The 12,146-nt window shown below is 40.8% G+C and overlaps 1 protein-coding gene across 2 annotated transcripts in view; it reads right to left on the bottom strand.

Moving 5' to 3' along the window:
- Positions 1-909: 909 nt before the first annotated feature.
- Positions 910-12,146, bottom strand: part of pkib (protein kinase (cAMP-dependent, catalytic) inhibitor beta) — a 28,220-nt gene continuing 16,983 nt past the window's right edge. For both annotated transcript variants that reach the window (XM_061243923.1, XM_061243922.1), the window contains exons 2-3: positions 4,909-5,080; positions 910-2,152 (exon numbers count right to left, since the gene is read on the bottom strand). In XM_061243923.1, coding sequence (XP_061099907.1) covers positions 2,070-2,152; positions 4,909-5,053 — 228 coding nt within the window. In that variant the 5' untranslated portion in view covers positions 5,054-5,080 and the 3' untranslated portion in view covers positions 910-2,069. The remainder of the gene's footprint in view (positions 2,153-4,908; positions 5,081-12,146) is intronic.

Below are 12,146 nucleotides of genomic sequence, written 5' to 3'. Positions count from 1 at the left end.
TTATATTGCAAAGAAGTTATAACAATTCTCAGTCCTTTTGTTGTGAATATCTACTGTATTTGCAAAATCATGTTTTGTGACATTTCTAATAATAAAACATTTAACTTGTCCAACAGTTGGTGTGATTGGTGCATACTTACCTTTGTCTGTATTAAAACTATGTACATTACATTGCAAAGTTATTAACTATTGTCAGCCCCCTTGTTGTTAATATCTATATGCATATTAATTTGAACATTTTCTGGTAATTCAAATAAAATATTTAACTTGTCCAACTTGGTGATTGGTGTATACTTACCTTTGTATGTAGAGTCTGTATTGTGGTGGACATGTTTACATTACAGGCATTTCGCAGATTCTCTTATCCACAGCAACTTGCACAACTTTTGCATTTCTTAGCAAATTCATGCTGCTGGATATAAACTGAAGCAATTCATGTTAAGTACCTTGCTTGAGGGTAGAACTACTGATCTACCTGCTAAATGTAGGATAAAAGCCCAAGTAGATTTAAGAGATCTATTGTAATGGGTGTATTAGCCACTCCTGCTAAATGTACTCTTTAAGTTGTGCATTTAGTCATTGCAGAAAATGGTCTGTATCCAGCTCCTTTAATAAAATTACCTCTTCTGGTACTTTACTGACACTGATTTTAGTAAAGGAAAATCATTTCCATTAATGCTAATCAAGGAATAATCTACATTTTTGATGGTTTTGAGTATGAAGGCTATTGCATTTAAATGACAAGAAGGCATAGTATGTGTTTCTGGGTAGGGTTACAGGATTTTGTAGGCTATCACTTCTGTGGAATAATGTTTGCTCTAAATCTTGGAACTTTGAAATACGTGCTGCCCTCTGCTGGTCAAAACAACAAACACATTAAAGACAAAAAAAGAGGCACACAAACCTAAAGAAAACTAAGTACAGAATTTATTTTTTACACCTGGTATTTCATGTGTAACTTACAACAGACAATATCATTCTAGTAACAGTATGGCCAACTTAACAACCAGAGGAAAATCTGTGGGTTTATTATTGCAACATACCGTAAAAAGTAATTCGATCCAACAATAAAAAAATAAATACATTGAATCCAGAAAATCTGTTCCATAGTATTTTCTTCATAGCCATATGATCCACGGTCCACTGAGGAACTGGGAGATCGAACGGCCCTTCATCATTTTGTTTCTTCTTGTATGACAATGACAAACTACGGCTGACCCAATAGTCACGGACTGTGTTTCACGGAGTTAGATCTGACAAGTATTGACAACACTGCAGCACTTGGAGCATAACCTTTATGAGAGTCGACGGGGCCGTAAAGTGACTCCTTTAGTCGCAAACAGGATGTAAACACTTTAACACGTACTGGGAAAAAAAAGAACTACCATATACTTTAAACAACTTTGCTGTTAGTAATAATTAATCATGGGGATTCAACAGTATAAAACACAAGGTAGAGAGGCCTTATTGAAGCACACAGATAGCCACACGTATAAGATAAAAACTGTATTCACATCACCAAAAGGAATGTATAGACCTTTGTTGTGCAAAAATAGACATTGCTGCAACTACGAGTTGACATTCTGTGAAAATGCGTTTTCTCGCCACGCCTGTCAGACGGGAGACCGCCTCACGGGAGTAGGCCCTTTTTTCACCTGCGGAAAGAACGCTGCAGATTTCCGCACATCGGTGCGACTCGGGCACCAGTCTCTCAGTCGGTCTGCTGAACATGGCAATGTACAAGAGGAGGGACAGAGGTCATCTCGGAGTTACCTCTATCCGAATGTTTTGATAAATGTGGGCTGACTGACAGCCCACAGCTTGGGTGTAACAACCAGAAAAGGAACAGATTCAACTCCGGAGCAAGGGACCTCCTGTCGTCCGGAGCCTGGGTTCAGCTGCAGGTGTTGGCGATGTTGCATAGCACTGCACGTGAATGTTACAGTTGTCTGGTCAATGAGATTTTTTGGGGGGGATGGGGTGGGGTGGTGGTGAGAAGGAGGCCCATCAGTCTCTCTTTTTTTTTCGGGCGGGGTCACAGGCTGAGCTCGCCGGGGGCCCCCGGGGCCTTACGTTTCCTCCGCCTTCTCCTTGTCGTCCGAGCTTCCGGAAGCCTCCGCCGCCGACCCCTCTCCTCCCTGCTCGCCGTCATCTGCAGAGCACAGAGATATGGTTCTGACTTTTCCCCTGATGTTGCACACCAGAGCAAAGGGCATCAGGATGATCCAGGAAAGCCAATACATCACTGTTATTTAGCTGATTACACTTCACCAATTTAAAGTGATTTATTTCCACCACAAGGTTATCCCTGATATATTATCTAAGTCCTCCAACTAAGCATGGGCCAATCCTTCTGGAGCAATGTTTGGCTAAGGGCCTTGCTCAACATCCCAACAGCTGATGTTATCATGGCTGAATTGGGACTTGAACAACCAGCCTTACAGGTCCCAGTCAAACACCTCAGCCTCAAGGCTATAGGTTTCCCAATAATCCATCATGGATGACCAAATGGAAACAAAAACAACCCTAAGATGCAGGATTGCACCGTTAGCTAAACTGGAAGACCAAAGTCCCCACACACGCAGCATGCTCACCCAAACCTTGTACCATTGATTAAACCCAACACTAACTGCTATGAGAGAGAAACCCACACCGGCAGGCAGAGTCTCAGGGGCCCCATGAGGCTTGTATAGCATAAGAATAAATTATTCTGAACCTATACTGGCCTTGTGTTTCTCACTCTTCCTTCTATCATGGTTCCTGAGACTACTACACTACACTACACTACACCCCAACAACAGTAAAATGAATTGTTTGTGATTATTATTATTATTATTATTATTGTTGTTGTTGTTATTCATAACTGCAATAATAATACACATTGGAGTCATATTTTATTTGTATAGTGTATTCTTACAGCCCAAGGACAGTGAGTTTACAGCCCTTACAGTCTAATGAGTCACATAGACAAACAAGAAAGAAAGCAGTAAAATACAGTGAAATGGTATTTAACAGCAACAGGGTATAGAAATGCCAAAAACGGCAATACAAAAACAACAAAAAGAAACACCTACAGCTTATATCTGTCTGCCTGTCGTCTCTAAAATGGCTCACCTTTCTGCATCACTGTGTACTACACAGCACATCCTGTGTTGGGGATATTTTTCAGGGAGCAGAGCTGCCAGAAACTCCTCAGGGAAAGTTGATCTCATAATCAAGTAATCAAACTCTCCACCATTTGCTCGAGTGCCCAGTGAAAGCAGCCAATGAGTAATGAGGGAAATTAAGTTACAAGTCCTGTTTATCCATTTCTGTACATAGTAATAAGTGAGTCTGAATATTTTTTTTTGATTAATTTTAAATTGGCCTAACCCACACAGGCACAGGGAGACCATGCAAACCACACAGAAACGCCCTAGTCGGGATTCAAACCTAGGACCTTCTTGCTGTGGGCCAACAGTGCTATCTATGTACTACACCACCGTGTCGCCAAATATTTGGATGAATGACATATCAGGTCAGCACTGTGACTGACCATTTGTCTTTGTGACATTTACTGTGGGATTGTCTTTCACACACATGGACATGAATACCTGTAGCACTTATATCCCCACAAAATTACATTATCACTCCAGTGATGTTCCTCTTGTTCATTAACATCCCATGAGGGATATATACAGACTGGATGACTGTAAGGCAGTGGTGACCAACCCTGTTCCTGGAGATCTACCATCCTGAAAGGTATTAATTTCAACCCCAATTTGACACACATGACTCAACGAATTAGTAGCCCAGCTGAAAAAAACTGCTCCAGCTAGGTTTTGAAACAGCTGGTAGCTGGTGGACCTGTTCAGACCCCAGCTCTATACTCAACATGGTTTGACCAGCTCAAGCTATGTTTAGAGCTCCAGGAGCAGAGTTTGTTACCACTGCTATAAGGTGTCATTGTGTTAACGACAGGTTACCTGCCAGGAGTAGCTAACAGGAGTGGATGTAGACACTACCACAGGCCTGCTGACAGCACAGGAGGAGCCTGAGAGAAAAACCCACACCCAACACTCCCATCTCCCAGCCCAGAAGTGTGAATTACATGGCCCGAGCTTCCTTTGATATAAAACGGGAATTATGCCACAGTGATACAGGGTCGTTCTCTGGAGAGAGGACTTAAGAAGGCGTTCTGTATTCGGCTTTATACCGGGCTGCCGTGTTTCCTTTGAATGCCTCCACAAACCTTAAAGTTCAAATGAATCGGCGCAAAGATTTATCGGCCAGTTACTTTAACTGCAGTGTCTTTCTGGAACCCTTTGTAGTTTTTCCACAGAACAAATCTCCTGCAGTATAAAAGCATGATTAGATTTGCTGTGGCCAAAATCTGTGCCAAACACACACTGAAGTGATTCAGTCACACAGAGCCGTTAAAACCGGTCTGAACTGAGGCAATTAGACTTCCACTCTGCTTCAATTGGTTGGAATTAACCAATCGCTAATGAAGCAGTAAACTCCAATTGTTTTAAGGCTTTGAAAAACTCTGCACTGCGTATAGTACCTGGATGCTCCACTGCACGGCTTTTACATAAGAATCCTCTGGTTGAGGATAATAAAACTGCAAATTATCCTCATGTCAGAATGTACAGGGCCTGCTGAATAAGATAAGGTATACTTCATTGAACCATTTGCCCTCTACATTTAAACCATCCTAGTTACTTGCGAGCAGTGGGCAGCCACAGTGCTGCACCCGGGGACCAACTCCAGTTCTGAGGCCAGTGTCTTAGTCAAGGGCAATGGCAGGAGTACACCTAACCTGACATGCATGTCTTTCAGATGACCTGCATGTCTTTTTGGATATGCTGTAAAACCTTGGGTCTCCTGTAATTTCTCTTATCCCTGCCAAGGCAGATCTATATTTACCGCCGACGGTCAGCTGGGCCAGTTTGTCTGGAAGGTCAGCCGTCCCGGCCCCAGCCGTGGACCCTAGAATATCGGGAAGGGCGTTTCTGCGGCCGGTCCTCCCCGTCGCGGCGAAATCGGTGACAACAGGCTCCACATCAGTCATCGCTGGGTCCTCTCCTCATAGCACCATCTGCAAGAGAGCCGGCTCTGTTACGCGCTGACATCACTGTGACTATGACAGGGCAAAATGACTTGTGGTTTCTTCTGTTTTCGTCACTCCCAGCTCGAAGCGACTGATACCTTAAACGATCAATACAGTTCATTTGAATGAAGATTAATATCAAGATTCATATTTATTCAAAAAGAGATTACAAATGTAATTTCATGAAAAAATGTATTTTTAATTTATGTCTCAGAAATAAAGTGATAGAGGAGGTACATTTTTGTTCTTGAAGGATCAACTTTTGCAAATATACCCTGAAAGTACAGTAATGTTCCAAGCAAAAAATGGTAGAAATTAATTATATATTGCTGGCTAGGGTATAATTTTACGTACTTACATCTAGGGCATTTCTACGCACTATAGTGCATTTTAGCAGCTGTTAGTACCTTTATTTATACCTTTATAAGGCCGATCACCTACAGCATCATTCATCTGAACCAAGGGGAAAATAAAAATAAAAAATGTACCCTGGGTGGGATAGAGGTTCAAGGTGTATCTGCTATGAAGTGACATAATTAGATTTATACTGTATGAAGTTATTTTTCCCAGTGTTTCTGTATATAGTTGCATGTACTGTAAAAATGATATACACACAGAAAGAAACAATACAAAATAAATCACTGAGATCGGGCATGATTTAACCGGACAGATCCTTAATCCACAGCCCATGCACTTCTCATGTCATTCCTGAAAATTGACTGGGAGAAAAATCAATCCTGTATCAACTTAAGATTTATAAAAACATAATAAAAAGAAACAGCAACCTCATTCTATCAATCCAAACCTCACATATCTTCTTTCCACACCATAAGGCAAACATTTTCTTTCCAGTCTCCATAATATAACACCCGTGATATTTTTCCCAGAATTTCTTCTTGTATTATTGTGGGAGTTACAAGTCACCCAGCTACAGCTCACAGTTTGAAAATTGATAACGGTCGAAAATATAAATTACCTTTGTTATAATGGTTCTGCAAATAAGATATTTTACTGACTGTGAGAAAGACATTTTTCATCCTCTGACACTAATCAATATCTGGGGTGAGGCACATCTTTGGTAAATTGTGTGACCTAGCCGGGTTAGTTTGTATCATGTATTCTCCAGCGTTCCCTTCGCTGAAATGCTACTCCAATTAGACTATGCCCTTTGCACCGTGGAATCCAAATGTCAATTAAATGGATTTTACTTTGCTGATGGAGAAATGACTATATTGTTACTTTGCTGTTTATCGTATTACTTCGCCAGCAGAGGGCTCTTTTTCCTGTGATTAAAAAGGACAAAAGAATGAAATTGTGATAGAAAAAGATAACAATATGTCATCCTTGCCATTCTCAAAAAATCCATGGAGTGCATTTATCATGATGGGCTTGCATTCATCATTTCAGAAAGTCATTTCTTAATTTTCCATTTCTAATAATTTAATTTAATGATTTCTTTGTTGGCTTGATTTGTGTATGCAATGTCAAGGCACTCTCACAAATGAGTAATCAATAGCTGCACAAAGAGTAGTATTAATTATAATGCTGTAATGCAGTAAAACGGAAAAGAGCATTATTCTCTTTTCCTCCTCTCATGGCAGCGGTCTTTACTTAACACAGTAGATGAGAAGCAAGAGAAATCTCAGGGCAAAACTTTACTGTATCAGTGAAGTAAAAACTGGGATCCTATATGGGGATTAAGCTTTTACTCTTCTATGCAGAAATGTAAATACTCAACATGCTACAAGCCAGCTAACAAAAGGAGAATAGGTGCTCTCCAACCAGGACAGATAGATTACACGAGACTCCGTCCCCAAACAATTTATCTGGGACAAGCCCAAAATAAGAGATGGTGGAGCACACTCAGCTCAGAAAAATTCCCCCCGTTTATTGTGAGACTGACGTTTCAATGTCAAATGACGTCTTCCTCAGAGTCAAAAACCTTTATTTTATCTATTTATTTTCTATTTTCTATTTTCAAAAGGGAAAGTCACCTCACCAAGTGTATGAAATTCAGATGGAGGCTATCTGAAACCGGCAGAACTCTGGCCTACTTAGACTGGCATTGTTTACTCCAGCATGTTCAAGTGCGTTCCTCTATTCCAGTGACGTGTAATCGATAGCATTCAAATGTGTACTGTTGTTCTCTTATAAGCTGACAATGATTCAGGGGAACATGATATATTCAGCTGTTACAGCATCCCTCTTTTCAGAAGTATCAGATTCATGATAATACCCAGCACGGTGCTGCCAGCGCCGTTGCGCATGATATGTTATGTTTTATTTCTGTCCTTGGACAATTCAGCAGACCCAAAATTCACCCCATGGGAAAACGGCGTTTGCTCAGATGGATTATTCATGACGCTGGGGAAAGTGTGTTTTCACTGACAGACTGTTGTGGGTAAGTAATGTGTGGTTTCAGTAGGATACTTTATACATTTGTGCCTTCGGTAACAGTCTTACATTATGAACTGTTCACTCTGAAGGGAACACACTGGCCTCCTTACCCAGTTAGCTGGAGAGGGTCTAGCTGGATTTATAATCCCTCCAGGTGTTCCCCAGGGATCAGAGTTCGGTCGCTTTATTTGGTCCCTTTATTCTCTCCTTCCACAGTCAATCGCTTTGTATTTTTGTTTTTTTCAACCCCTGAATGAAACCGAATTGATCTCCCCCCAGCAGCCCTCTAACTGAAGTCAGGAGGAGATAGCAGACTCCTATTCTCGTTATTTACCACTCTGAAGACACACCGCCAACCATTTCCTGCCCATGTAGTCAGAGGACAACAAGGTCAGCATTTTCTCGGTTTGTGCCTCTGCAGGCGCCTGCTGTGACCAGCAGTGACCGCTAGAGAGTGATGAGACTGACGGAAACGTCGGCTTACCCCCTATCGTTCCCCGTCGAGGCCGGGCCAATTGCTGCCTCGGCAGTGCCGATCTCCAGCTGTAGCCGGCAATGGCACAAACTCAAACTCACACATTGCTAGGAACGAACCTCTTCAGAGCTGCCTGGAGGCCACCATTTTGATTTGTATTTTCTGCTCATGGATTTCCTACCACTGTTATCCTGATCGCACTATTTATCTCCAAACTCTCTCGTATGGACGAATATGTGCTACACTGCTACATGTCATTTTCCATCACAGCCTTGTCGTTCCCTCTAGATGACTGCAAATAGATAAATAAATTAGTATGATCCTCTGGCCCTGTGACATATCCTGCTATCTAAAATTCCCTTTATAGAGCTTCCCCATTTTATCTGTTGTATCTGCAGTCAGCAGAGCCAGCAGGTGATGAAAGATCATCTTTCTCATCTTTCACTGTCTGTGGCAGAAGGCTTTGAGGATAGCTTTGGCTCTGCATAAACATTTCTGCAAGATTGTACCACTCTTTTAGACCTTGTGTATACAAGTAGACTTACGTGTATGTGTGCATACATACACTCATACAATATGTATTATAACCACTATACAATACAGTACAATATGCTTTACTCAGTTCTCTCCATTGACTCTAAGTTACTGCCCTGAACTTTCCTTCTTTTCACCATGAATTCATAATGTCTTCCTGTGCTCCATCTCTCCTGTGTAATCAGCCTGTGTTCCTCTGATCCATCTCTTTCTATCTGGTGCCAGTGAAGATTACAACTGCATAAACTCGTATTACCTTAAATCGAGTCCCTAATGCTCACCTATTCAAGCAACACCTGGGTTCTTTCCCCGCTCTCCTCATTTCTTATATTCACAACTCTGAACTATCCAATCGCTCGCTGATTAGCTACATTTCAATTTCAGCATGTATAATATTATCTCAAATCATTGAAATGTGATTCTTAATCTGGGTTTATTTTCTCACCCGTCAGCTACTGCAATTACCTTGCGCATCGCAGGGTGCCGCGGACACGCGTTTCTGCTGTAAATGAATAGACCTTTTTCTGCCTTTTATTTTCTGAGATCATCATGTGAGAGGTAAAGCGTTTGCCAAGGGCTCTCTATTCTAAACCGTTTCCTTCCCAGGGCTCATGGCGCTTCCCTTGGTCCTGCTAGGTTACGTGCGGTGCTGCCTCGTGACGTTTGAGTCACAATCTTCAACTGAGAATAATGGCACTGGAAGCACAGCCAGGGAGTCCACAGGTAAGAGAGCCAAGATGGCGGCTTGTGAGTGACTCATGAGCCTCAGTATATCACTGCTGCCAGAAGTGGATGCCTTGTTTCCATGAGTCAGAGTCCATCTGCACTTCCACCAGTATCTCCCCGTTTTACTGGCACTTCCTCTTGTACCCAGTACACCCACAGGACCGTCTGCTTTGAGCTTATATAGATTAACAAACCTAGGTAATCCTGGATCTGACTAAGATGTGCAGGGAGGAAGTCGGCATACTTCTTCCACAGTACATCTGCTAAAGTTCAGCCCTGTGGTATCTACTCTGAAGACCTCTACGACTATTCTAACACTGTTTTTCTTTTTAATGGTAATCAATATTAAATTGAAAAAATTATGAAATAAAAAAACAAGCATGATCAGAATTTATCTCTGTGTGATAATCCAAGTCCATTTGCCACCTGTAGCTATTGTAGAACTACTGTACAAGGTGGCATGGATGTTGGTATTATTAAATTCCAATATTCAGTTGTGCAATGGTGCAAGTGCAAACAATTGCTCTTGCTCCTAATCAAAGTCATTTCGCCATTGAAAAGAGTTCAGTCATTTCATTTTATGCAGATAAATATCTGTTATGATCAGAACCATACTAAATCATACTAAACCTTAATTCTCAAAGTAGTCTGCTCGTTGTGCACAAGGCATCTCAACATTGTAGTAACCTCAGCATTTTGATGAAGAGGTACCAATTAATCATGTGACTCTGAGGATTAATTAGGAGATTAATAGTAACTCCATTAATATCTCCTGCTCAATAATCAGGAAGTACAGAACCTGAAAATAGACATAACCTTCAAGCATCAAAGAATGACTTTGAGCCTGATACTGTGGAATCGTATCCAAAATGAACATAACAATTAGTGATATATCAAAAAAAAACTATCAACAGTGTCTATTTGTGAAATTATTTTGATCCACTTATGTGCAGCGAATTTATGAATCCTAAACTACTTCACTTCCATTTACAATATATAGTAGACAGGCTGTTCCTTTTCAATGTATGCTGCTGCAGGTTAAGTACTACTGAACAGACTGACTAAAAATAGAGCTTGTGATTGCCAATCCCTGTCTAATTAACCTGCGCACTGTACCGACATTTTATAATAGGGTAGGCATCGACACGCAACGCCATTTCACTGATTACAGCCACATTCAGGGATGTTCATTAGCCTGATCTTATCGAAAAAATTAGTGTGGATCCTGCATGAAGCTAGCCATATTATTTTCATACATCCTTTACAAACTACTTCCAAAATACCAGAACAAGAGCATAAGCATGCAGGAGATGCAAAGCAAACTGTTATGGAGTTATCAGTTACGGAGCATTGCTGAAATAGCTCATTACCCTGATATGACAATATAATTAGGGTTAGCTTAAAAGGACAACCACTATCCAATGTTCAATTAACAATTACAATGTAATGTGTATATCTACAATCTCTTCGTTCTTCATTTTTTTATTTTTTATTTTATTTGTTCTATGGAGAAATACAAGTATCTTTTGAAATCTGAACCTTCTGAAAATTCAAGTTAGAAAATACAATCATACAATACTGAACTAATTCAAACTTGTTTTCTGTGTTTAATTATCTCAAAGGACAGCAGTAGGTAGCCACTGAGTTCCTACTGTTCCATCAAACAGCACTTAAACTTAAACAGTTTGACTAAATCTCCTTCTCGACTAAGCCTCAACCGCTGCAATTAATTCACATACATCCAGATGGCCCTAACCTTGAAATGTACCCCTGCAAGACATACAAGAACTTACAATGTTGCAGTCTTTGATGTTTATCTCTAATGGAATACATTACAGAGATAAAGCAAATAATGTCCACAAATAAGCTCTAAATGCGTCCTGCTGTTCCCTACTGATGCCCATTAAATCAGGCGTAATGGAATCACTGCGCCACACTTTTAAATAAACATACTTTCAGTCGCTAAATATATTTTAAGCCTTCATCTAATTTCCTTAATGAAACACTGAAATGAATTCTCTGATACGTCAAAAGAGCTGTAAAGAAAAAAAACTATGGAATATTATCATATTCATAATGCATAATGAGAATACATTTAATTGAACACAATGCTACATTTATATTTGAAGACAGAAGATAATTTATCCATCATGCCTGATGTTTGTAGCTAGATATAAAAGGTTAGTAAACTATTTTGGTGTGAGTCAAGGAATGTAGGCAATAGTGGGCTATAGTTCAAATATTGAAGCAGCTGAGAGTTAGCAGTATATACTGTACCAACCTAAATAAAGTACAATGCATGGTTGAGAAACAAGCCGCAAATAATCATGAACGTGGAATAATTAGTTGTTGCACTATTTTCACCGATTATTTTGCTCTTCCTGTTTGCGTAAAGTGACCAAGCAGATTGACACAACAGTATGCCTTGCTGGTTCGGTTTCCCCATTGGCTGAAAACTGCCGCTTGCAGAAGATGACCATATGTTCCACGGATAGTGTCAAGCTGCAGTACTGCTCAGCCCTGCAATCTCGCAGATGGTTTTAACCGCCCGCCCCCCCCCCCTCCTTCCGGAGGAACAGTAACAGTAACACATCAGACAGAGAGAGGGTGACGGCACAACTACACACGGCTCTCTGAGTCTATTATACGCCTGCCATATTCTCCACTGCCCGACCAACAAAGGCAGGCCTTCCACTTTTATGTCAAGGAAGCAACACATATTGTCCATTACTGCAGCCTTCCTTTAGAAATCTCTAGAAATACGAGTACAGTATGTATTCCCATCCAAGACCTGAAGTCAACAAGGCAAGGGCTGTCTGTTCTTTCTGATTTAATGCTTGTTCTTGTTATGTGGCACTGTTCATGTTCTTTCCCGCTATGGGTCAGGAAATTCAAAAATTGTTTTCTTTTCAGGGTGCTTTT

This window comes from Conger conger, chromosome 5 (genome assembly GCF_963514075.1).
Source record: "Conger conger chromosome 5, fConCon1.1, whole genome shotgun sequence".
NCBI lineage: Eukaryota > Metazoa > Chordata > Actinopteri > Anguilliformes > Congridae > Conger > Conger conger.
The sequence above is the reverse complement of the archived record's forward strand: the minus strand, read 5'-3'. Positions and strand labels throughout refer to the sequence as shown.